Here is a 24311-nt window from a genome sequence, read left to right on the forward strand (position 1 = left end):
CTGTCAGTGTGGAGAAATAGACCCCCATTGGACAGGGCGAGTAACACACACACACACAAGTGGTCAACTGCTGTCAATTTTCTCCAGCGTGGGGAACATAGGGATGACTAAATATAGCAAAAGATGGAATCTGCTCTCCTAAACTCTCATTTAGGTTGTTCTCCTCCACCCCTCACTAGGGTGAATGGTAGAGGCTTCTAGGTTAATATCAGATATCAAATAAAAATGTCCAAGAAAAAGGCTTGTTTTTGTCCTCAATGTGTCTTGACATGTGCTTGTTTTTTGGAATAAATCTACAAAAACGTTTTCTTGTACATAACACAAATCTGGAGTTTGACCTGTGACAGCTCAGGGGAAAACAGTTTGTACCAACTTTTTGAGAGTGTGTTAAAAATGTATTTGTGCAGATCGAAAAAGAGCTGACTTCACACTCCTTAGACTTTCCCTTGATCCTGAATGGAAACCACAAAGAAAAAGATTATAATTTCTCTCTCCATAATTCTCATTCTTTTTTTTATTTCTTTCCTCAGCTTTTAGAGTATGACAAAGAGCTGTCGGTGTACAAGGACCGGCTGCATGAGCTGGAGATCTCCTTCCCTCCCAGGTAGGAAGCCATTTTGCATCACACATGCATTCACACTACTAACCCCCAAATTACTATCTGATTTCCTGCTACAGTCTGACATTCCAGCAGGTCCTGATGTCTTTGTAGTGGCTGCAGACTCTAAAGGTGCATCCACATGATATGATCTTTATGACCCACGCAGAATGAGAGAACATTTATAACAAAGTCTGAAACGATAACGACTCCACGCTATAAGAATGGAAATATGAATGCTGAACAATATTTAATGGTTAGTTTGTGACAAAAAAAGGATATTTTGCCAAGTTTGTTGTTCAAACAAAAGGTCCGCAGTAATCAAGGTCAAATTTGAATTATTTTCAGCGCCATTCTTCAAGAGGTGCGCCACGCAAATAATTTGCTTAGTTGGGCTGGCGGGTTGTTTGCATAGAAACAAAACAGCCATTTTATCACGTTGTGAAAACAGCTTTAGGCCAATATAAGGCGGATTGAGTGTGCAACAGCAACGACAAGTGCCAAGCAGTGTATTTCATTTTGATTGTTTGGATGTTTCCAAGCACATTTTGGATGTACAGCAGCACAGTTTGCAAAAAGGCTATAGGTGAAGATGATATTATAAGAGACCAGTTACTCTGCTTTAGAGGTGTGATTCATTTTCACCAAAGAATCAGATTGTCAGCAGAAAGAAGTGTCAGAAACAGATGCTTCTGAGACATCTGATATAATACATTACATGTCAATTGTTTGACTTTTTTATCCAAAGCAACTTACATACATTCAATACTGTGGACAATCCCCACAGGAGAAATGAGGGGTGAAGTGTCTTGCCCAGGAACACAACGACATGCTGACTGCAGTGGGAATGGAACTTTCACAAGTAAACATTTGGTCAGCCAACATTTTATTCAAACTCTGGTGTGGTTCTTTTGTGCAGTTATAAATGCTGTTATACCCCAATGGTGCTGATTAAAGGAATCCAGGAAAGCTGTGACGTTTCCTACAGAACCATCTTTAATTAGAGCTTAATTTTCTCACGACATTAACCGTGTTTTAAGGATTAAGTTCCACCCACAGGATACAATCACATGTTGGTGAATGCAGCAGCGTTGACCAGATCTTGGCCATGAAGAACTCATTATTAATAGGTAAAATGAGGAGTCAATCATGCCCTTATTGTCCAAAATGGTTTTATGAAAGCGTTTGGATCTGTATTTGATAGTTATCAGTTGTTAAGTATGATTGGATGTGGACCCAAACTGCTCCCATGTGTGTGTTTTTTCATGTGTGTGTGAGACGCCGTGCTTTGGGCTGCATTGATATTCCGTCTCAGTGGGACATGGGGGAGACTGGAGCGGGTGGTCTCATCTCCTCTTCCTCAAACAAATGCATTTGCAATTAGCCTTTTCAGAGGAGAGGGAGGGCAAACACGCGGCCGGCGTGGAAATATGTTTCGGGAGCAGCGCGTTAATGGCGCTTGACCTTTGCCGTCGGTTGTGACTCAATCAGTGCAGATAATGAAACGCTGTAATCAAACAATAATTACTTGATAAACTGCTCTGGTGGCATGCGCGGGGCGGCGGGGGATTTTAGTGTGTGTGTGTGTGAGGAGAGTGGGCTTGAGATACTATCAAAGCGTGTGTGTGAGTGCGAGTTTGAGATGGTGTGCACACATGAGTAAAATGCAGCTCCAGACTGTGTGTGTGTAAGAGAGAGTGCATGTGTCAAGGTTCTGCCAGTCCCTGTTTTTTAAATGACTCTGTGTCTTAATCAGAGACCCCCATTTACATCACTTTGCATAAGTGACAGGTGGATTTATTGTCCTTTTACACTGGCTGACTTTTGCACCTATCCATATAATACTGAATCATCTCTCCGCAGGGAGGGATGAATGTGCTGCTCTGGAAGAATACAAATGATTTCCACATACTTGAGGTGATGATGAATCAAATAGATGAAACCCGGGAGCAGCATATGAAATTTGATTTGATCTACTCTGTACGCGCGACAAACCATATCATTGTCAGCCTTGTAATGGGTAGCAGTGGCCTAGTTAAACTTAAACAACCCCCTCCTCCCACTTCACAAACACACACACACACACACACACACACACACACACACACACACACACACACACACACACACACACACACACACACACACACACACACCCACACACCCCTCCCCCTGTCAGGTCTGCCTTGTGCTCCTTGAGCAATCAAGCCTCAACGATTGTTCTCCGTCACATAGCCCGCTCCGGACCGGCCCCTCGCCATCTGTGAGGTTATTACTCTGTTTAATGCAGGCCATCAGAACACACCCTCGCTGACACACACTCATGCAAGCACACGGCTCACTTTTGTTCAGATCTATAAATCAATACTAGTCACTAACATTTAATCTGCGAGATGATTCTGTCTGTCTGTTGTCCACTGGTGGGGAGGAAGTTGTCACAAAATTAGACGTGCTGTCAAGGTTGACCTAAGGACTGGATCTGACTGGTTTACATACACAGAGATAGCCTCAATGCAGAAAATACTGTATCCATCTATGTTGCTCCTCCTGAAGCATCCCTTACCGGCGTTTCAGTTTCACCACATCTCTACGTACATTACATTTAGCTGACTCATCCAAAGTGACTTACATTAAGTGCATTCAACCATGAAGACACAATCTCTAAAAGCAGGGACATAAGCTTTCAATCACACCAATATAAGTGAGAGTACATCTGGTTTCAAATAAGCCAAACCTTTCCAAGTGCTGAGTACAGAAGTCAATTATTTTAAATATGTTTGGGCCAGATTAGCCTTTATTGGAAATTGATGTTTTTGAAACGGGGAGACCCAGGCTGGATTCAGATCTGGGTCCTCCACACAGGGGCCAGTACATGTATTATTAATCAAAGAAGACTCTAAAGGGGTTTCAGTATGCAATAGAATACCTTATAATATCTTGATATCAATGGGGAGCTGGTTCCACCATTTTGGATCCAGGATAGCAAACAGGTGTTTTTTAGAGGGGTACCTGGTTCAGAGTAGCGAGCTGATTAACCAATGCAGAGTGAAGTGATCGTGCAGGAGTGTTTGGTTTTACCCTGTCCTAGATGTTGGAAGGAATTTCCTTGGGGCAAGTTTTGCAGTGTGGGAGGACTTAGGGAGGTTAACGTTATTTTAACGGTTAACGTTCAGATTTGGTAGGTTTTATTATACATTATTGTACTTTTTCTCTGTCCCAACACAAACACACATGAATTCCTCCCCCTGCATCACTGCAGAGGCTGCATGCTGTAAACTGCATATCTCTTTGCTTTCAAAAAGTCGTCTGTCAAAGTTGGCTGTGACAAGTCTTAAGTACTTGGGCACCAGGGTGAGGAATTTGCCCGGGCCTTGTCACAGTTGGTCCTGGAGCCAGTCGGCTGCTGCAGGCCGACTCATACACAGGAGCCCACCTATGAGCACTCCGTTGGGACGAAATAGATGAGAGAATGGTTAGAAACCTAATCGTTTATTTAGGCACGGTTTCTCCTGTGTTTAATGCATGCGACTGCAACAATCCATTAGATCATTTTCCTAGCATAGGCTGCAGCATTGCCATTTGACTGAAAAATAATGGTAGGTTTTATTATACATTATGGTACTTTTGATTTCATATTTGAAATGGCATAACTAAGGTAATATCCCCTAAAACATACCAAGCCACCAGTAACTTATTCATGTATTTGGATTGATGTAGGGGAAAGCTTTTAGTACTCTTCTGATCTGATTTCTTTACCCTTTTTTTGCACGAGATCGATGGCAAAATTGAATCTGGACCCCAGCTTCAGGAAGAAATTCAGTGGACAATGAGGGAGCAGTGGAAGAATGTATTTTGCCTGTAACATGGTTACTGGGAACGGGCTTTGAGGGAGATTTTGAGTGACATCAGACCAGCGGTACAACTCCATCAATGGACAAATCCTGAGTGATTTCAGAGCAGGAAGTTTTGCAATACAGAAGTGTAGAAGAAGGAAAATATGGCGGCTGTCCCGTTTCTGTGTTTGTACAGTGCCAGATAGGAGCCAAGGTAAAGAGACATTCAGTACATAACATCTGGGTACCGGTGAGGTAGAGGAGGAAGTACACACTGCTGTTGATGCCTGATCACTGTTATGGACAGGCCACGTACAGGTATGACCATCGTCTTAGTTTAGCATATTAGCATGCTAGCAGATTTAAACTGATTTGGCAAAAGTCATGGGTTCAGCAACGCTGGATTCATCCTCTGGGAAACTCGACTGTACAAAATGTAAGGGTAATCCATAAAATTGTTGGAGATATTAAAGTGTGGACCAAAGGGATACATCAAATGGCATTGCTATCCCTATGACAGTGCTGTTAGCAAGACTAAAGTGTAAAAAGCCACAACTAATTGAACAAAACCAGATTCATAGCTCAGGTAAAAGATTCTTCTGGCTACTTGGACAGTAAGTATAATTTAAGCTGGGAAAGAACAGCTTAGCTGCTCTGGTTTTTCAAAGGGTGATGCCAATAACCTGGGAATTTGCTAGCACAGGCAAACATATCTCTAAAGCATTTCCCCTTTATTCCTACGCTGACCCAAAAGCTCTCTTTAAGTACATATAGAGAGAGTGATGGGAAGGCTAGATGTTTCCATGTTTGTCAAGTCTAGACGTGGAAAGAAACATAGAGGTAGAGTGTGGCCCAGGGGTCAGGAGGTGAGAAACTGGTAAACAGTTGTGTCTTCACTGTTTGGGAAGCACCCTGGGAATAACCTTGGCACGTTAGCATACATTTCCCAAAGCTGTGGTGAGGACAATCCAAAAAAGATCCTGCCCGCTGGAGAGAGCTACAACATTCACAGGTTGACGAAAGAGGAAGGGGGGAGGTTTGAAGGCTGATGCCAGGCAGAATGACTTTGCCCTTCAGATAAGAGAGAAAATTCTGGTCAAGTGACACGATTGGCTCCCCGCCAGTTCCTCAATAACTGCTAATAAGTACATATGGGAGAATTGTCAGTGCAGTGGAGAATTCCTTGAGACTGTTTTTGAGCTGATAGGAAGTGCTCACACAGATGGCTCTCCTGTATACAGTGAGTGGCATTGTTCTGTGAACAACACTCTTCACACAACATCTCCAGCCTCAGAAGGCCTGTCCGTATGATGTCACCCTCTCTGCGTGTGTGTTTGTGTGTTTCCACTGTGCATACATTAGACCTATAGACCTGCTGCTTGCATCCCACATGAACAGGCTTCTTGTTCTCTGCTCTGCCATGCTGTACTGGATGGGAGGCGTGTGACTCCATTTAAAGAGCACCACAGCCGCGCTTTACTAACAATGTTTGGTTAAAGCACTGCGTCCGAAACACTGTAAGTGTGTGGCTTCGTGTGCGACTGCAGCCTCCAGCGTGACAGGCCGATCTGCTGAACAGGAACATTGTTTTACAACCAACAGGGCATCCATCATTCTAACTACTAGAGAGCCTGTGAAAATGATGAGGGGCCATTGTGGCGATAATAGCTGAAGATCGTCCACTGTCGTGTGTCATTGCCTCTCCTGAGATGATGCCACTGAGAGGGAGGCTTTGTTAAACACAGTCTCATGCGGAGGGGATGAAATGGATGCCATCTGTGTCTTTGTGTCTTCATTTAGAGGAGCTAGAGACAGAGTGTGTCATAGCTGAACCCCTGCAGGCTGACAGCCATGAGCTAGCGATGGCATTTCGCTGTGTTTGTACTGCACTACGCCAATGTTGTGCCTGCGAGTCTCCCAGCTCTACAAACTGAAGCAAACATTCAGCTTTATTGATAGCATTTGGCTGATCTTTTTGAATCTGTGTGTATGTGAGTGTTGTGTTTTGCCAAGCCTCCCCTGACAACGGCAAACAAACATAGCTGCAGAGGTGGCGAGTCATTGGAAACCCACAGTTTCTGACTTTTACCCAATCCCATCACGCCAATGGCCTCTCCAACGTCCCAAGTGCTCTCTAACACCCTTGAACTAATGATACTGTTCCAACAACTTATCTTTGGCTTCCTGCCCTACCTATATTCTTAGTTTATATTGTCATCATTAACTACTCAGCTCCCGAATAGCCCACTGTTTGGCTAGTCACTTATTTGTCATTCTGTGGAAATAGTTTATAGCTTTTGATGGGGAGATAAGAGAATGTGAGACAAAGAAGTCTGGTCTGGAGCAGTCCATGCCAGGATGGAGTTTCGGGTCAAGACGATGCATGTTGGTACTCTTTTAGTAGGTCTACCTATTACATCTTAATTTTAAGCACAGCTTATATCTTGAAACTTAACTGTAATTCAGATAATGTTTGTATACAATAGCTTGTATAGTACATGGTAATGTATGTCAGCCTCTCCCTCTGCTGGGTGAGGCTGAGTGACACACCATAGGTAGGGCCTGTGCTCACCTCGGCAGTTTTTTCTGTTGCAAGACAAACAAGCTGACACCGGCCGGAACACATGTGGGTAATGTGTCAGCAGCCAAGTCAAACATTAAACCCCAAACCGAGCATGAATGAATGAGCTCTCAATGGGTGCTAGAGCGTCTCGATGGGCGACCGCACACACATGTATCATCTTGACTGTGGTCAGCAACACAAAAGAATGGCAGGGCGAGCAGGAAGGCAGTGTACTTATGTCAACTTTACACAAAAAGAGATGGCTGTAAAATGAAAAAACACCCAGATAAATGTTCCTATCATTCAAAAATTACGAGAATGTGTCTTGAACTTTTCTTTACCTGAACACTTGAATAGTCTGTAGGCATATTGACCTCTTGAATGGGAAATGTATTTAAAAACACTGGTGTCTCTGGGAAGATGTCTTAAGCTATGTTTTTGTTTTCTTAAGATCTATGCTCCTGCTAGAAAGCTAAATACTGCATATTGATCTCACACATCATAAACGTCATGCTATTCTTCATGGTTTTTGCAGATATTTCACAATCGACACAATATAAAATGATATAATTATGTCTAGCAAACCTCCGTCAGTTAGCAATAGCTTTGGGAGAATAGTGTCATCACTGAAACATACAAAGAGATTTAGTTTAAGTTTATTTTCTAACCCTTTTGATTGAACTTGATTATTTCCACTTTGACATTGTGAACACTTTACATGCTAAAAACATGCTTAGAATCAGTGTTCAGTGTGGATTGGGAATGCATCCTGGTTAAACAGTATCGTAAGAAAATTAGACCTTGCAAATAACTACAAATTGATTTTCGGGGGGGGGCAACAAAATAATAATTGAATTGGGGAGAGGTGAGGACATGCAGTAAATGGCAGCCGTGTCCTCCACTTGGAGTCCAAACCACAGTACATGGGCCTCCAGCATGAGCTTAAGAAGCAAAAACACTGCATGTGACATACAGTATATACACTTCATTTTGAGATCCACCAGTAAAAGTCAACTATTTGGCCCTGATGCATTAATTATGTGCAGGAAGTGAGATGTACATGAAGTTTCTAAATGTTAAAAGGGGTCTTTAACCCTAACAGAACACAATAACATCCAATCGTGGCAATATCGTAACGTTAAACTTCTCTTTGATTCAACGCTGTTTTCCTACTGTCATTTCCTAAGAGTCCCTCATGGCTGTGTGTGTGATTAAACTCTCAGTAACTTTTCAATTGCACAATTATAGGCAGTGTAACAGATCAGCCCTGGTTCCAGAGCAGGTTGTAGCGTACAGTATCTTGCTGCTAATTTAGTCTGTATGTTTGTGTGGATACGGTGAAGTGCAGCTCCCCCCCTTTACAGGTCCACAATGGTTGCAGTTATCAGCTTGGCCCATTAATTAGTGTAATTAGTCTTGCTTTGGGCAATAAGGGTCTGATATGAGCTGACGGCCTCCAGCCCACACGCCCTCTCGGACCGTTTACCTTGCCCGATAAGTTTGTGAGCTCGCTAATCGGACACATTAATCACTTTGGCCCCAGCGCGCCATTCCACTGTTTGCTGTTGCATTAAGACGCGTTATCTCTATCGGAGCCAGTGGAGGGTGCGGTAAAACAGAAAGGGGAACAACCTATACCTGCACACATGGACGCAGAATTGCCCTTTAATGGCCATTGTTGAGTATTTTAATCAGCATTTACAATGGCTGGCTGTCATCAAAAATGACTGAACGATAATGGAGTTTTGTCGCTGAAGTGCTCGGGGAAGTTTGCTATCAGGCGGGAGTTCATTGTTTGAAGGAGGAGAGGGGGAAAACTTGATTTTCTCTCAATCTCTTTAACACCAAAATGACCCCGGGCTTGTTAGTCAATAAAGCTATAACAGAGTCTCCTGATAGGAGGATTGTTCACAGGCTGTTTAAGGCCAGGGTCCATCCCTCAGGAAGCATTCAGGCCACCCTGAAGTGGAGCAGCTCCTCCGGCCCTTTGAAGACTTTGCTCTTTTCCACTCTCACTTTGCCTTTTTCTGTCTGATCCGTCTTTATCCCCTCTCTTCTGCCTCCTTGTCTATCTCTGTTTCACTCATCCTATTCTTCATGCTCTCTTTTATCCCGGGATCACTCCTTTAGCCCTTTGATTAGCATACCAAAAACCCCATGCATTTCCCCCATGGTTTAAGTGCTATTAATGCTAATTGGAGGCAGGGACCTTCTTTAAGTAGCTTTCAACAGGTCTGTTTGTTCACCTGGTGGGGGGGCTCTGTGTCCGTGTGTGTGTGTGTGTGTGTGTGTGTGTGTGTGTGTGTGTGTGTGTGTGTGTGTGTGTGTGTGTGTGTGTGTGTGTGTGTGTGTGTGTGTGTGTGTGTGTGTGTGTGTGTGTGTGTGTGTGTGTGTGGTGGTGTGTGGGTGTGGGTGTGGGTGTATGTGCTTGAGCCAGATGCAGGCAACACATCTCATGCCCAAGCCCTAACCCCCTACACACTGGCCACCACACACACACACTTTAACACATCACAATTTTGTGTAGATTATCGATGCACAGAATAATTGATCCGGCAATAAATTACCACTGCCATAGACATGGTGATTAGCTAACATCCATAGTGAAACATTTGATAAAATTAATTACAGAGCACTGAGCAAGACAGAACTGAAAGGCAGGCAACGAGATACCAGCTGAGCAGACCACTTGTATCTAATTCACATGTTTTCACTCGCCACTGACTTAATAGTTTGTCTTGAGTTCCCTAACATCCACTGGAAGTAAACTAAAACAAACCGTTTTTGCATCCGTTTCTAGATATGCTGTCACTGATAGTGCCTGTGTGAGCTGTAGTATCAGTATCATTCTTGAGCCTACAGAAGGGTGACATGAATACAGTCAAACAAAGGTCTCCAGTTGCATGCAAACCGGGGATGTTGCGGTTCATGGTCTGCGCCTTAACCCCAGGGTCACTAGGGCGCAGCTAAACCCCATTTCTGTTAAGATGGAACATTAAAACCTGGCAGCATTGTTCAATCCTTGCCATTTGCATTGATTCAAGTTTAATCAGAAGGGATATACATGGTTGGAATGAGATTGGTAAACTGTGAGCACTTAAGTAGTAGTATTTACTATTACTAGCCATAATTAACATTAGTTAGCCCTTGTCCACTGCACAAAAACCTAGTTTTGTCTTTAGCAGGATGAGACCCTTAAACCAGCAAATGCTTTTTAATGCATATTGAAGTAAATGTATAAAAAAAGGAGTTGTGCAATTGTTATTGTTTAATAACGTACAAAACACACGCTCCCATCAAAGCCATGAAGCTCTATTGATGGGTAATAACTTTACTTGATTTTCATAAAACATACTTATCAAAACTGTCTTGGTTAGTCTTGTTCCAACAACTAGTTTGAGAGTTTTAAAAAGAAACTAAGTAAATAACATTCATCAAAATAGAAGCAAATGCCACACCTACTATTCGATCTTTGCTTTCTGGTGCATCCGTGGCTTGGATTGCGACACACCAGAGAAAATAATAGAAAAAAATTAGTTGAATGGCAATGGGAAAGGAGTCTTTGGGAAAGGAGTCTTTGGGAAAGGAGTCTTTGGGAAAGGAGTCTTTGGGAAAGGAGTCTTTGGGAAAGGAGTCTTTGGGAAAGGAGTCTTTGGCCAAACAGCTAAAAGCATTCATTTTGGTGGAAAGGTTGGCTCTAGTGACAGTAGTAGTTGCAAAGCTGCTCTTATTGTTGATACATTTAGTTTATATTTAGTTATACTTAGTTATTTTAGTTTATATTTAGTAATATTTTATGTATATTTAGTGTATATTTAGTAGTTTAGTTATATTGAGTGTATATTTCTCCTTCCTTCTTTGTATTGAACTGTTGCACCTCCATTTCCCTCGGGATAAATAAAGCTTCTTGAATCTTGAATCTAGTAGTTGGAGCTGCAGTAGAAACCACACAGTGACTTGAATTCACACGTTTACATGCAAAGCAGCCTAAACCAAAGGCTAAAATGCATTCTGCTTTAGCACAAAGTCCAATTAAGCTATCAAAACTTGGCAAGTGTGATGAATCGAAGGGCCGATGTGTGTGTTTATTTTATCATTAGGATATCACCATCCTCACAGAGGAGGCTCTTTGTGTTCTGCTACGGTTAGCACGTGTGCCACTGAAGGAGCAAATTGGATTGGTCTTACAGTACGTAAGCCCGGTCTTACATCCTGATGAGCACCGACAAACAAATTGGATTGGTGGCGTGTAAATCTGAAGCAGTTTGATGAGCCGAAGGCGCAAATTGAATTCTCAACAATGTAAATCTGTATCAGCTCTGTGGCTCTTCGCCCGACTCCAGCCCCGCCGCAGCTTAAATCATGCGATTGTTCCCTGCTGTTCCGAGATACAATCTCTCATGGCCATTTGCTGCGGCACCTAATCTGTTTTTGATGACTCTGTAGGGATGTAGCGATACATATGGGCAACTGAATCTCCCTCTGGCCCGCTCTGAATAAATCTTCCTTTCCTTCTCTCTTCCTCTCGCTCACGAGCACACAGTCACAAGCTGCACAGTTGGCACAGAGAGATTGCTTTGATTGAGCCATTCATGTGTGTTGATACAAGAGAGGGCTCTGATTGGACATACTCATGGACCTGCTGTTTTCTCAGGAAACGTTCTGATCTCTGAGATAAGGCAGATGATGTCTCATATTTATTACACTTCTGGAGCCCTGTTGATTCATACAGATCATATTTATCAAGTGGTGCAGTGAAGACTTGTTTTTGTAGGCTGATCAGGAAGTTAGCATCGCTATAAGTCCTGGACAAAATGAGATTTTCCTTTGGAATTTGGAATACAATTGTGTGGCAAACACACGTATACTCACACCAGCAGAATATTCTCCACAAACTAACATCATTTCAGTACTAATATTTGAAGTATAGATGCAATTGCTAGAGATAACTAGCTAATGTAATGCTGTAAATAAACTCACGTCTCTATCGCTAAGCTAAAGGCGGCTCATGTTGGGTGTGATGACGTTTAGTTGTCTCATTTAGACACTTGTTATCGACCACTTTTTTGAAGACACTGAAAGCCGAAACTGAAATCATGTTAAACAAGCCTGTTAAGTACCAAAAAATGCTAACTCATTCCGGAGTTTAGGACTCATTCCTGCACCCATCTATACCCTTACTGTGAAGTAGCCCATTATAACTTCCTACATTTCTACCAATGTTTGATTCTCTACTTCCTTCCCCGTCTGTGTCTCCTCAGTTATCCGTACAGCGAAGACAGCAGTCAGGGGAAGCAGTACATGAACACCAGATGCCCCGCCTGGTGCGATCGGATCCTCCTGTCTGCCTCTGCCAGAGACCTGGTCCTAAAGGTGAGCCCGGGCCTGCCACTCCTGATCCAATTCATGGCTTTCCATTGCTTCTAAAAGTCATGTTTTAAACTAAATGTCACCATCCCGTCCCTCAGCTGAAACACAGGTCGCTTTTAAAAATGCCTCGCCCTTTATTTCTACCACTCTATCGCTGCTGATCCACATTACCCTCTGGCTCGTCACAGATGGAAGGATGAGGTGTCTTTGAATATTAATTTGGAGCGCTAAGCCACGGGTCCACCCAGACAGTATATCCCAGCACTTATAGCGTTTCAATGAAGCAGCAGATCTGTCTCCTTCCTCTGGGATTGAAACCATGCAGGCCCCCACTTCAAATCCATCCCAGCATTGTAAACCAATCTGCCACCTCCATCCTCTGCTCCCACTCTTGTTTGCTGGATTATTAAGAGATCCGTCTGGCAACTCTGCACATTTCTCCCAGAGTCATTGAAAGACGTTTTCCATAAGACAACTCCTTTTCATTTGGAGGAAAAGAACTAGCTTGATTTGTGTTTCTCTCGCATTTTAGATTCCCCAACACCGCAGAATTAAGTATTTTTCAGTGCTTAAACTCCAGTCTTTTATCTGTCTATCTATGTGTGTATTAGACATGCACCCAGTGTTTTAGTCGAGTCACCAACTCTCAAGTCCCAGTCACTCTCGAGCCCCCAATTGTTGCTTTGCCCCATGAGGGCCAAACGTCACTATCATACAAGCACTTTTCAAGCTGACTATTTTGTCTGTAGAAAGTAGTTCCAATAAAAAAGCTTCACATCAACTATATCAGTCCATTATAATGGTCAGTTTAAGTTTAATATGCTGTAACATGGGAAAGTACCTGCATTTGTAGTCATATTTTGATAACCTTACCCAGAAGATTCATGTGAATCTATCCACTGAAATGGACTGGAGTACTCCTTGCAGCAGTGTTGTGCAGGTACAGTCCACAGCAGGGGGCCGCTCAGGAAGCTCGGCTCTCTTTTGTCCCAGAAATCCCTTCCTGATCTTTCTTCTGTACCAATGGAAGCCACGCTAGAAAAACAACTTGGTAAAAACAAAGACTAGCCAGTTTATTTCCCCCACTTAATGTGTCAGAATTATGTAAAAAGTGACTCACACACACACACAAACACACACACACACACACACACACACACACACACACACACACACACACACACACACACACACACACACACACACACACACACACACACACACAGCTGGGTTGTTGTTTGCTTTTGTCCCCCTCAAGCACCGGCTAATTGCTTGTAATGCCGGAGCCGGTGGAACGGTGAGTGTGTTCGCAGATTGGCTGATGATTCACTGAGCACACACTGTGGCTCCCAGCGTTACAGATTGTTGAGACACAGCCCGTAAACAGCCCGGCGCGCGGCCTCATCTATCATGGCACGGTCGGTTAACTCGCCATCATGTTATTTTCTGCTTGCCGAGCCCTAACACGCCAAAGGTTGCCCGCTGGCTGCGCGGCGCGGCACCGGCCCCGCAAGCGCCGGTAATGAATGTTTAGCGGAGCGAGCTCTCCCTCTCTGCCGGAGGGCCCCGGGTAATTTGTTTATCTGTCTAAAGATTATGCAGCCCGAAAATCCACAATTTTATGCTGCCTTTGTAAATTATCAAGTGTGTGTTTGATGAATGTATCTCGGGCTTTGGCAGGCAGCATCTCGGGGGGCCCCGGCTGCCAGACAAATAGAGAGGTGCCAGTGCGTGGCCCCCGAGGAAAGGTAGAGTGAGGTGGAGCTGACCCCACTCCGCCGCAGGATTGGTCTGAAGTTAATTTGGATTCTGCTTTATGGTTCATTCTCGAGCTCTCTGTCTCTTTCTTCTGAAGCACTCAGCAGCCACCAGAGTGTGTGTGTGTGTGTGTGTGTGTGTGTGTGTGTGTGTGTGTGTGTGTGTGTGTGTGTGTGTGTGTGTGTGTGTGTGTGTGTGTGTGTGTGTGTGTGTGTGTGTGTGTGTGTGTGTGTGTGTGTGTGTGTGTGTGTGTGTGTGTGTGTGTGTGTGTGTGTGTGTGTGTTGGTGGGGGGGTTCGGGCGTCTTTAGTTCAACCAGACAAGTGTGATTTATTCTCCAGGCTGCAGATTCATGTGTGAGCGGGTATAACAGTGATACTGAAGCATGAGTCCCTCAGATCAGATTACAGTATCGGGTCCTGAAGCAGACGTCCACTTTGTAAATGACTCCTGCTTTTCATTTCTCCCCCCCACCCCCACCCCCCTGCTCCATGCACACACTGAGGGGGCATTCGGCTCAGTGGATCCTGTGTTATTCATAAATCAGATGATGTGCTCCCGCTCTGTGAGGATCTGTTGGAACTTTCAATCAGACCTGTGGTGTCGATGCGTCTCGATCATGGGCGATTAATCAGGCATCATAGAAGTTTCATAAAGCAATAATACAACATCATTTTACTTTCTGTAAATCAGCTTGATTGTAGTAACGGCCATCCCTCACAATGCTATTAACTGAATGTATTTAGTAAATTATAACCCTTCAATTTCGTCTCATTTTTTAACTGATGCCTATTTTAATCTCAGTATTCCCCCATAGCATTTAAGTTAAAAACCAGATTGGAGTGAGTGAATAAAATATATATATGTGTGTTAACCAGCAATGTAATGCAAATAAACTGAACATAATGACTGCACTGCTTTAAGATGTATTGGAACTTAGACTCATTTTTTCAAATGTTAATCAGAAGTTGTTCACAAATACAAGAAAAGGGAACGAGTGAAGCCACTTCAGCGCGTTTTGATTCATTTCAATCCCACGGTCGCGCGGTTCTAATTGACTTTTATTTAGAAAATCACCACCATAACACAGCTAATTGTGCTAAATGAAGCCGGCACATTGATTTCTGATCCATGAGTGTGTGATGAACATGACAGCTAACACGCTGCTGCTGACTCAGCACCCTGCGTGTGTTCCTGCAGCCCCGTTCATTAAAGGATAACTCAGATCATTTTCCTCCACTAATGTTTGGTTCTGTGTGTCCGCAGCCTGAAAACGAAGAGAAATCTGTAGTCTATGATAACATCGGGCCCAATGTCTGCATGGGGGACCACAAGGTAAGAGCACGGTCTCTGGGGCCCACCTTCACTGTAATGTCATGATGTTATTATCAATGTAAACTGATTCTGTGAGTCTGATCCCAGGACAGAGAAGGACAGCTCTCCTCACAACATCTAGTGGTATAGTTTATAGTAATCAAATTGCCGATATGCATTATTCCCCTTGAATGTGTTCTAGCTATATAAGGCTTTTATTGTTTAGGGTATAAGATGTATTTTATTTATACTACACTTGCAAGTTTAATTTCCAGTCATGAAATATATTGAAACATATTCAATCTGCAACTGAATCCCCCCCCACCAGCAGTCATAGTGGTGTTTAAAGCATTATTCAGAGAGCTGCATGTACGACTCGCAGTAAGCATTGGGCTGGTTTCTACCAGACACTTCTGAAAGGAATACTAACAGTCAGTTGTAAACGGCCCTAGACATGTGGAATATGTAATGTAACATTTATCCCTTGAAACTTGTTACTAAAAATGATATAAATGAACAAATAAAATATTTCCATGAACTGAAATGTTACAATTCAAACAGCCAAGATTAACCCTGCCGACTACACTCCCTACAGTTTTCAACAGAGTCAAAAAAGCCACATAACCACTTCACCATGGTTTCATTACTCAACCATCACACACACATGCATGCACGCACGCACACACACACACACACACACACACACCTGTGTATGGATAAGGTTTAGTAGTGTAAGTTAGCCACTAAATAACCGCCTTTATAAAGACTGCAAAAGTGGGGTCATTACTGATGGGTGATTAACACATCTCATATTTTACCACAGATCTAATTCCAGGCATCTAATCCATAACCCATTAAGGAAAACAACTTTGATGTTAGGTAACAAAAGTTTTAAAATGCTGACTCATTCCTAGGTTTTAGGACTTAGAATAAGTTGGGTGTGAGCGGCACAGCGATGAGCGAACTGTATAGGAAGCGTTTAACACCGTCGCTCCAGTCTGCGCCGTGTCAGACAGAAGGTCGTCCGCTGAAAGAGAGGCGCCTTAAGTCAGGTCTTTCATCAAAACTCAGTGTGACACAGACGGTAGAGTGTGTGTGTGAGGTGACCTGAGCACACTGACAGAACCCCCCCGCCACACACTACTGCTAAAATCACAGCAGGTTATGTTTAAAAAATGTCCAATGTAGTTAGCACACGGGCCCAAAAATGCCCTGTGCTGGTATGTGAGTTTAACCTGTGTGTCAGAGAGAGAGGGGGGGGTTCCTCCTGACCCACAACGTCTAATTGCTCTGTCTCTGTCCCTCCACCAGCCTGTCTTCCTGTCCTTCCGAATAACAGCGGGGGCAGGTAAACCTAATGCAAATAAGCACAAGTGTTGTGTGGTGCAGTGATGTCGTGGTAAATATTAATTTTTCTTTACTATAATTCTCACCATTGTTTGTTTGATTTACCTGAGTTTTCATGACTTTGCACAAATGGTATTTGAGGGAGTTTTATTCCAGAATAAAACGTCATCAGTGGAAAAATTATAGCTTAAAATGCTTGTCATTTTAAGAGATTTACTTACTGCATCTTGTGCTTGAATTAAAAAAAGTGGGCATTTTTTATTTGAGTGAAAGTCTGCTTGGCATTTATGAATAAAAAGGTACATTTTTCTCTCAACAGGGAAGTGTTGCCAAAGGGGGGAGAAGATATTCCGAGAAGCGCCTCTGTGAGAACACAAGAGAAACAAACAGGACACACACACACACACACACACACACACACACACACACACACACACACACACACACACACACACACACACACACACACACACACACACTTTGCACAAGCGTACACTGAAGTTTTTCAGCAGTGCTGAGCAGTTGCAGTTGTCCTGACGCCTCATCCATACAACACCCTGCCGTTTTCTCTCCATAAAACACTTGTTGAGATGTGGACGAGCACCGAGGGCCCGGCTCCAGACAAGACACACATCGCTGACCTCACTGTTGCCATGCAACCCCATTCCCCCCCGAGAAGAAAAAAAGGACGGACAACTCTTTTCCATGCTGCAGCGTCGTTGCCAAAACTCTAATCTAAATCAGTCCTACTACATACTTTTAGACACCATCGCCATTCTTAGGTTTGCCCTTATGTATAGACGCTCCACACAGTATGTAAGGTGTTTTAAGTGCAATGCAAAAAAAAGTTGTATATCTATATTGTTAGGTTTATTTGTACATTGGACAGTATCACATAAAGTTGTTGATGGTTTTTAGTGCCGTTCTCCTTTCTGACCAAACTTTACGGTCCCTTTGTGGGAACAGATAGAACCTTTCTGTTTATATATATATATATAAATATATACATTTTTGTTTTTGAGTTGTTGTGTGCACAACACATTGCCATGCCTGACACATCAGTTGAGTCTCATTTTATATACTGTACTTTTTAAAGAGATAATTTATAATTCTTACCAAAATGTTTATGCTGAAGACGAGTGACCTTTGAGTAGAGAAACTCTTCATGATTTATTGCCTATCAAGAATGTTTTAAGCAGTGCCATAGACCATGCAAGTATATAAGATATTGTTTCATATATAGCACTCACATTAGTTCATTATTATTCTTACTCTAACTTATTTCTATAATATTCTGGTTCTGAATGTGATATTTTAGATAGGCTTGGGTATCCTTAAAAGGTTTTTTTGTGTCATGTTTTTTTTTGTTACTGCATTTGGTGCCAAGTACCCTACACCGAAATGAAGTGTGTAAGAGTTATATAATAGGTGGTAAAGGTATTGATTATGTCATGTAAAAAAGAGAGGAACTCTAATGCGGGAAAGAGCAGGGAGCTTTGTATTTGTTTCAGCCTTATTTGCAGATCATTTGAGCATTAGCATTTCTTTTTATCGATTTCATTTACTACACTACAGATTTCAGACTGTGATTTCTTTTTCATCTAAATCACTGCAAGTGGAAATGATTTTGTGCCTGCCGCAGAATTTATGTTGTCTTGTGTGATTTTGGTTTGTAGGCAAAACGTTTTTCTTTTGTAAAAAAAAAAAAAAAAGCGGCCTGCTTGTTTTTGTCCCTGTGAGTATACTGTAGGAGTAAGTGCAGTTTTCCTTCACTCCATCTTATAAAGCAGATAGAGATTTTATTCTATAGCCCCCGCCCCCCCCACACACACACACCCCAACCCACCCCACCCCCCCGGATGGCCTGCTGTAGGTGATGCAGTTCTCAAGCAATAAAGACCTTTAGAGCTCACGTCTGTTTGTCCTCATTCCCTCTCTTTCCACCTCTCTACTCCACAATAAGAGACCCTCGTGATAAAGGTCTTCATCAATTAGCCCTGCACGAGCTCATCAGTGTGTTATCAGTGTATTACCAAAGCGGTGTCCTGGAATAGGACTGGGAATATGGTCGTTTTTCTTCCGGGAGGGGCACTGTGACACCGCCTTTAATTGGTTTAAAATATGCCTGCTAGCAGCCACGATCGAAAAAAGAGGATCATTTTTTATTGGCGGGGGTATGACCAAATTACTTAATATCCCGCTATGATGTTTGTATATAGTCTATTTAACTACAGAATTAAATACCACTTCTTGTCGTCAAATTCACAATTTCTAGGCCTTTAATGGAAAACATAACTGACGGAAATATATTAAAAGTTAGCTGGCTGAAGCGAGAGATATAAAAACAGAACAAATAATGTATACCCATGTAATGATGGTAATCGAATTTAATTAACAAAGTACTTTTGAAACAGCTTTAAAATTCCGGAAAAGCAAGCTATTTAAAAGGTTAACAATAAACTTCAGATAGGCTGTACACCCTTTAACTATAAATATTAAGCTGTGTATAATATTAAGGTTACTCAAAAGAACGTTTTAAAAAGAAAAACGTATTTAAATAAAGTCACTATAATGACATTATTTGGGAATATTAGCCAAATGGACATTTAAGCTAAATAAAAGCTTAATAGTTCTTTATGGATAAATCCTTTTTCTCCCCTCGTTGTTGCAGCAGGTGTTCACTTCTGCATGATTTATAAAACCCTGCTAAGTGGGATTTGATTTTATGACTGCTAATTTCTGCTCAGTAAGAGAGTCCCCCATTGATATAAACTGCAGGAGGAATAAAGGTGTAGTACCTCCTGACAGACAGGGGGGGCGCTCTGCTGTCAGGGATCTCCACATTAAATATTATAAACTTTATCATTTCCTAAAGTGTATTAATAAAGAGCTGAACCACGTGCTGGCTGTCCACACAGGAAAGCAAAACATGCACAAAATCTAAAATGAATTCCGAGTGTGGGAGCAATTTAGAAATACAAATCAAATATCCGTTATTCAAAGTAAACACACTGAGCTTTCGGTCTTAGAGTTTTGTGCTTGAATATAATAATAATAATGGACAAATATAAATCATTTGTTATAAAACATGATTTTAGAATAATTGTCAAAAATCTAACATTTGAGAATGTTGTGATTATATTAATAAGATTAATATTTGATTATTATAATGCTATATTAATTGAGTTGTAATAAAACTATTATTATAAAACTATCAAATGAAAAAATTGACTTTGGATCATTTCCGTTTTTAAATTCATTTTGCTTTTAAGAAAATAACACTGTTTAATGATAAACTGAATCAAACTAAATGAGATGCTTGGTGCCATTATTATTACCGTATCGTATTACTATTAATATCAATGAGAGTTAAATAACACACATTTCTTAATTCAAAATCAAATTCGCTTCAGACTTTAAATCAGCATGATTCTCCTAAAAGCACAATTGTCTTCAAAAATAATGAAATTCGATTATTGATAGTCATGAATTTATCTTTAATTATATTAGGCCCATACATTAAAACAAAACCCGTAATACAACAGAAATGCTTGTTAAATAATTTATTCATAATACAAAGTGTTGTTTTTTTTCTTCCTATAACCTTCCCGGAAGCAATAATACTCTCTTTAATTCCAACAGAAACGATGGTCCGGTGTTCTGTCCCGCTGTGTGGTGAGGTGAAACAGAGGAAAGTGAGCTGTTAAAACAAGCTGTCTTTACAGGGAGTATTTACAGCAGTCTGCGTCTTTACATCGGTGTGCCGGTATGAACGGACCAAACGTGGAGGGAATGGCCCGACATTACGGTGCAGGAATACAAAGGAAGCAGCAGGTTTATCTGAGGGAGTAAGCGCGTCCGGGCTGCCACGTTTCCACTGGTTGAAACAACATAACTTATTCAGTAAAAAATATATACAATCTCATCTCATCTTTAGGCTGCAGCACAAATCATTCATTCGTGTCAAACCTGCGGCCTCTCGCGCCTTTAGGACAGTGGATACCCTGTTAAACTGAGCTTTAGAAGCATCACAGGCCCCGTTTACACCTGCCATCTGAAACATGCGTCTGGGATCCGGATCACAGTGGGCTGCTAATAAATCTGTTAAAAGCGCACAGACACCTCTCCAAGCTACATTTCCTTTTTCTGCAACCCAAATTGCATTAAGGCTGAATGATCTGGAAGTGTGGCTTCAGAAAGAAAAAACTGTCTTTTTTTCTTCAGATGAAAATATAGGCTAGTGAAAAACCAATTAACAGGAACATCCAGTCTCTCGCTAGATGGCTAAATGGATGGCCCTCCTGGCTTGTAGAGGTGACAGAAGCTGCTAATCTTGGGTAGAGGTGGAGCGGGAAATAATGTAACAAGTGTCATGAATTACATAAAGCAGAGCAGCACTGCTGAGGAATAAAAGTCAACAAGTAATAAGCCCGACAGTGATCCGGATTGTGTGTATATAATAGTTTCTTTACATTTACACCTGTTGTTAAAACTCCAGTTGGATGCGTAACAATCTGATTTGTGTCGCCAAAACATTTTCCAGTGTTATTTTGTCCTTTCAGCTGAATCGTCAGTCTTGTTGAGTTCGGACAGGAGTTTCATTTCCGTGTTTACTTTCGGTAAGTTTGGATGCAGCCAAAGCGTCTCTGGACATGTTTTGGTGAGCGCGTCTTTCGTGCGCAACAGCGGGTTTTTACGCATTTCTCTCTCTGTCTGAGCATAATGCGATCCCATCAGGTGCATGTTCGAAGTGTCAGGTGGAAAGGGGGTCAGAAAAGACTTGTCTCTATTGCCCCCCTCCCCTACTTTGCCCCCCCCACCCCCCTCAGCTGTGGGCATCACAAGGTGTCCGAGCTGTTACTGCAGGGGCTGATCAGCGCCAGGTTGGTGGCCTTGTGCTTTTTCAACAGTCTCGTGATTTTCTCGTCGTCTGAGTTTGGGTCCAGCGGTTTGTTGTACTCGTCGTCGTCCTCGTTATCCGAGCTTTCCTTCATTTTCTCCGTCTCAGAGTCGTGCTTCTTTTTGGCCGTGGCCATTTCCGCCGCGTGTCTCTTCCGCCATTTGGTCCTTCTGTTCTGAAACCAAACCTATGGAGGAGATGCACAGATGCTCAACAGGTCCAATAACAAGAAATCAGAAATCAAACTAATCAAAACAGGTGTAAATGATCCTGTATGCATACAATAAATAACATAAATATTCAAATTAACAACAACCTTATCTAAAAAATAACAATACTATTCGGTCATGTATGTAATCGATCACAGCTTATTATCGTGGCCTCTGCAGCCAAACGCAGAATTTCTCGGATTGCAGGAAAGTGAAAAATAACATTTTACATATTTGCCAAAAATGAACTGAGCATATTTTTACCTTGACTTGGCTCTCGGTCATCCCTAAAGAGTAGGCCAGCCGGGCTCTCTCCGGGCCGGCCAGGTATTTAGTCTGCTCGAAAGTTTTCTCCAGGGCAAAGATCTGCTGCCCTGAGAAGGTCGGTCTGGAGTGTTTCTTCTTCCCGTCCTTATCCAACATCATATTAGCTTGAGCTGCAAAAAGAAACACAAGGGTGTATGTTACACACAGAGTGAGAGTTCAGAAAAAGTCAACTCAAAATAATCCTAAAATGGATATGTGTGTGTGAGCTACATGCTGAGTGTACTGACAAAATATTTACCATGGTGCTTTTATACTTTAAATGTCCTGCCAAGTATCACATTATAATTTAGTGTCAATGCTATGGTGACCATATGCCTAATAATACGACTACGAATAATAATAATAATAATAATAATAATAATAATAATAATAATAATAATAATAATAATAATAATAATAGCACGCTATTGTTTTTATTCAGCTATTAAAATAATTGTAATGGATTTAGAGGAGCTATAAATACTGTACAAATGTAGTCTAGCTATTGTTGTTTCTGTGTGTTTGCTCAGTGACAGGACAGTAACGTTTAAATACAGGCTAATATCACATGAAGAGAAGCACAGCTATAAAGATCTAACAACCGCACGGTGCTGCTTTGGCTTTCCTTGAATTTATTCAAATCAAAAACTGAAAGTGCACACATAGAGAAACTCAGACAGGACTTACATGGACAATGGAGCCGCGGGTCCCTCCAAGGAGAGCCCTGCATCACCCCGGGCCAGAAGATGGGCGCCCTCCCCGGCAGCTCGGCCAGGGGCTTGGGGTACCGCGACATGGCGGGGCTGAAGTACATCCCCGCGGCTGCTGCAGCGGCGGCGGTGCTGGCCAGGCCGTTTATCCGCGGGAACCCGGAGAGCAGCTGCCCTGCAGCGTTGATGGGTCTACCCAGGATGTCGCTTATTCCATGCGGGGTCCCCCCGGCCAGATGGGAGTTGAGGCAGGAGATCTGGGGCGCCTTGAAGCCACCGTGGCTCTGCTGCAGCGCGTACGGGAACAGGGAATTCTTCATCTCGGTCATGTTGTGCAGCGCCGCCAGCGGGGTGCTGCCCAGGACGAAAGCACTCTGCCGGTTAGCATCCATTTGCCCGACCGCTAACATTTGTGAACATGAACCACCAAGTGTGTTTGGATAAAAACAGGAAATAAAACAAACCTAAAGAGAGTAAATAAAGGCGCAGAGGTTCAGGGGCCAGGCCACTTCACCGCTTTCTGTGAAAGTATCCTGGGTGAGGAGGAAGTAGACTGGAAATATTGCAAAACTTAAGAAAAGCGAACTTCTGTTCTCTCTTGGGAAGGGAAGAGCTCGGTGAAAGTCCCAAAATGTCTCTCCACGGGTTGTTATGGTCGGTTGTCAGCTGGGAGAAGGCTGCATGCGTCCGCCACAGGAGTCCTCGCGGAAGTCGGCCGGTCTGATGATGTTTTTAGTGGTTTTGATGGGAACCATTAAAGGGTCGACTTGTCTTTCCATAAATTGACTCGCTCTAGCCTGCGAGTGAAGCGGGACCCGCTGATAATAGTGCAGCCACCTGCACGCGAGCTATTCCCATTGGACGGGACTGAGTGAGACCGCGCTCTGATTGGATGAGACAGGGGCTCCACTGCTTACACATGCCGCTTCTCTGGACGGATGATGCCTTGATGTGCTGTCGGAAATAGTAGCCTCCATTTAAACTGCATATGAACGACCACGCTCAATGGTTTATAAGGACTGACTGGATTTATTTCTTATAGATGATCCATGTTGCATACAAATTACGTTTCAGAACGGCTAAACATACGACAAAATAGCTAATATCCTGCAGCACAGGCTGTATAATGTTTTGACTATTAAAGAGTTGTTCACCTATTTTGAAATAGCAATTTTGTAATTCCGTTTGACACTTTGTGTTCAACAAGCTCTCGCCTTATGTAGCTAATTATTTGGGGACTTTTCTAGAAGACAATAACTCCACTGCAGCAAATTAATTAATTATCAATCTAACTAGAACCGTCTTTAACCTTGAGTGAAGCTACAACTAACGTTTTTCAAAGCGTTGTCAGACTTTTGGATCGTAGATGTCGGAGGAGACCGTGAACGCACCAGCAGCCACACT

General features: G+C 42.6%; 2 protein-coding genes across 4 annotated transcripts in view; one reads left to right on the forward strand and one right to left on the reverse strand.

The window, feature by feature from the left end:
- Positions 1 to 18694, forward strand: part of LOC134858611 (inositol polyphosphate-5-phosphatase A) — a 162642-nt gene extending 143948 nt beyond the window's left edge. The window contains exons 12-16 of one of the 2 annotated variants that reach the window (XM_063874588.1): positions 531 to 604; positions 12256 to 12367; positions 15388 to 15456; positions 16747 to 16783; positions 17102 to 18694. In XM_063874588.1, coding sequence (XP_063730658.1) covers positions 531 to 604; positions 12256 to 12367; positions 15388 to 15456; positions 16747 to 16783; positions 17102 to 17151 — 342 coding nt within the window. In that variant the 3' untranslated portion in view covers positions 17152 to 18694. Of the gene's footprint in view, positions 1 to 530; positions 605 to 12255; positions 12368 to 15387; positions 15457 to 16746; positions 16835 to 17101 lie in introns of both variants that reach the window. The other variant, XM_063874589.1, reaches the window with a different exon arrangement.
- Positions 18695 to 20289: 1595 nt separating this feature from the next.
- On the reverse strand, positions 20290 to 23683 carry nkx6.2 (NK6 homeobox 2). Of its 2 annotated transcripts, XM_063874267.1 has the most exons (4): positions 23372 to 23683; positions 22885 to 23261; positions 22156 to 22328; positions 20290 to 21869 (listed from the first exon to the last, which is right to left on the reverse strand). In XM_063874267.1, the coding sequence occupies exons 2-4, from the start codon at positions 23234 to 23236 to the stop codon at positions 21621 to 21623; spliced, it is 774 nt and encodes a 257-aa protein (XP_063730337.1). In that variant the 5' UTR covers positions 23237 to 23261; positions 23372 to 23683; the 3' UTR covers positions 20290 to 21620. The 2 variants fall into 2 exon arrangements, with proteins under 2 accessions (XP_063730337.1, XP_063730336.1); XM_063874266.1 differs by having other exon boundaries at positions 22885 to 23683.
- Positions 23684 to 24311: the final 628 nt, after the last annotated feature.

Source organism: Eleginops maclovinus, chromosome 22 (assembly GCF_036324505.1).
Source record: "Eleginops maclovinus isolate JMC-PN-2008 ecotype Puerto Natales chromosome 22, JC_Emac_rtc_rv5, whole genome shotgun sequence".
Lineage (NCBI taxonomy): Eukaryota > Metazoa > Chordata > Actinopteri > Perciformes > Eleginopidae > Eleginops > Eleginops maclovinus.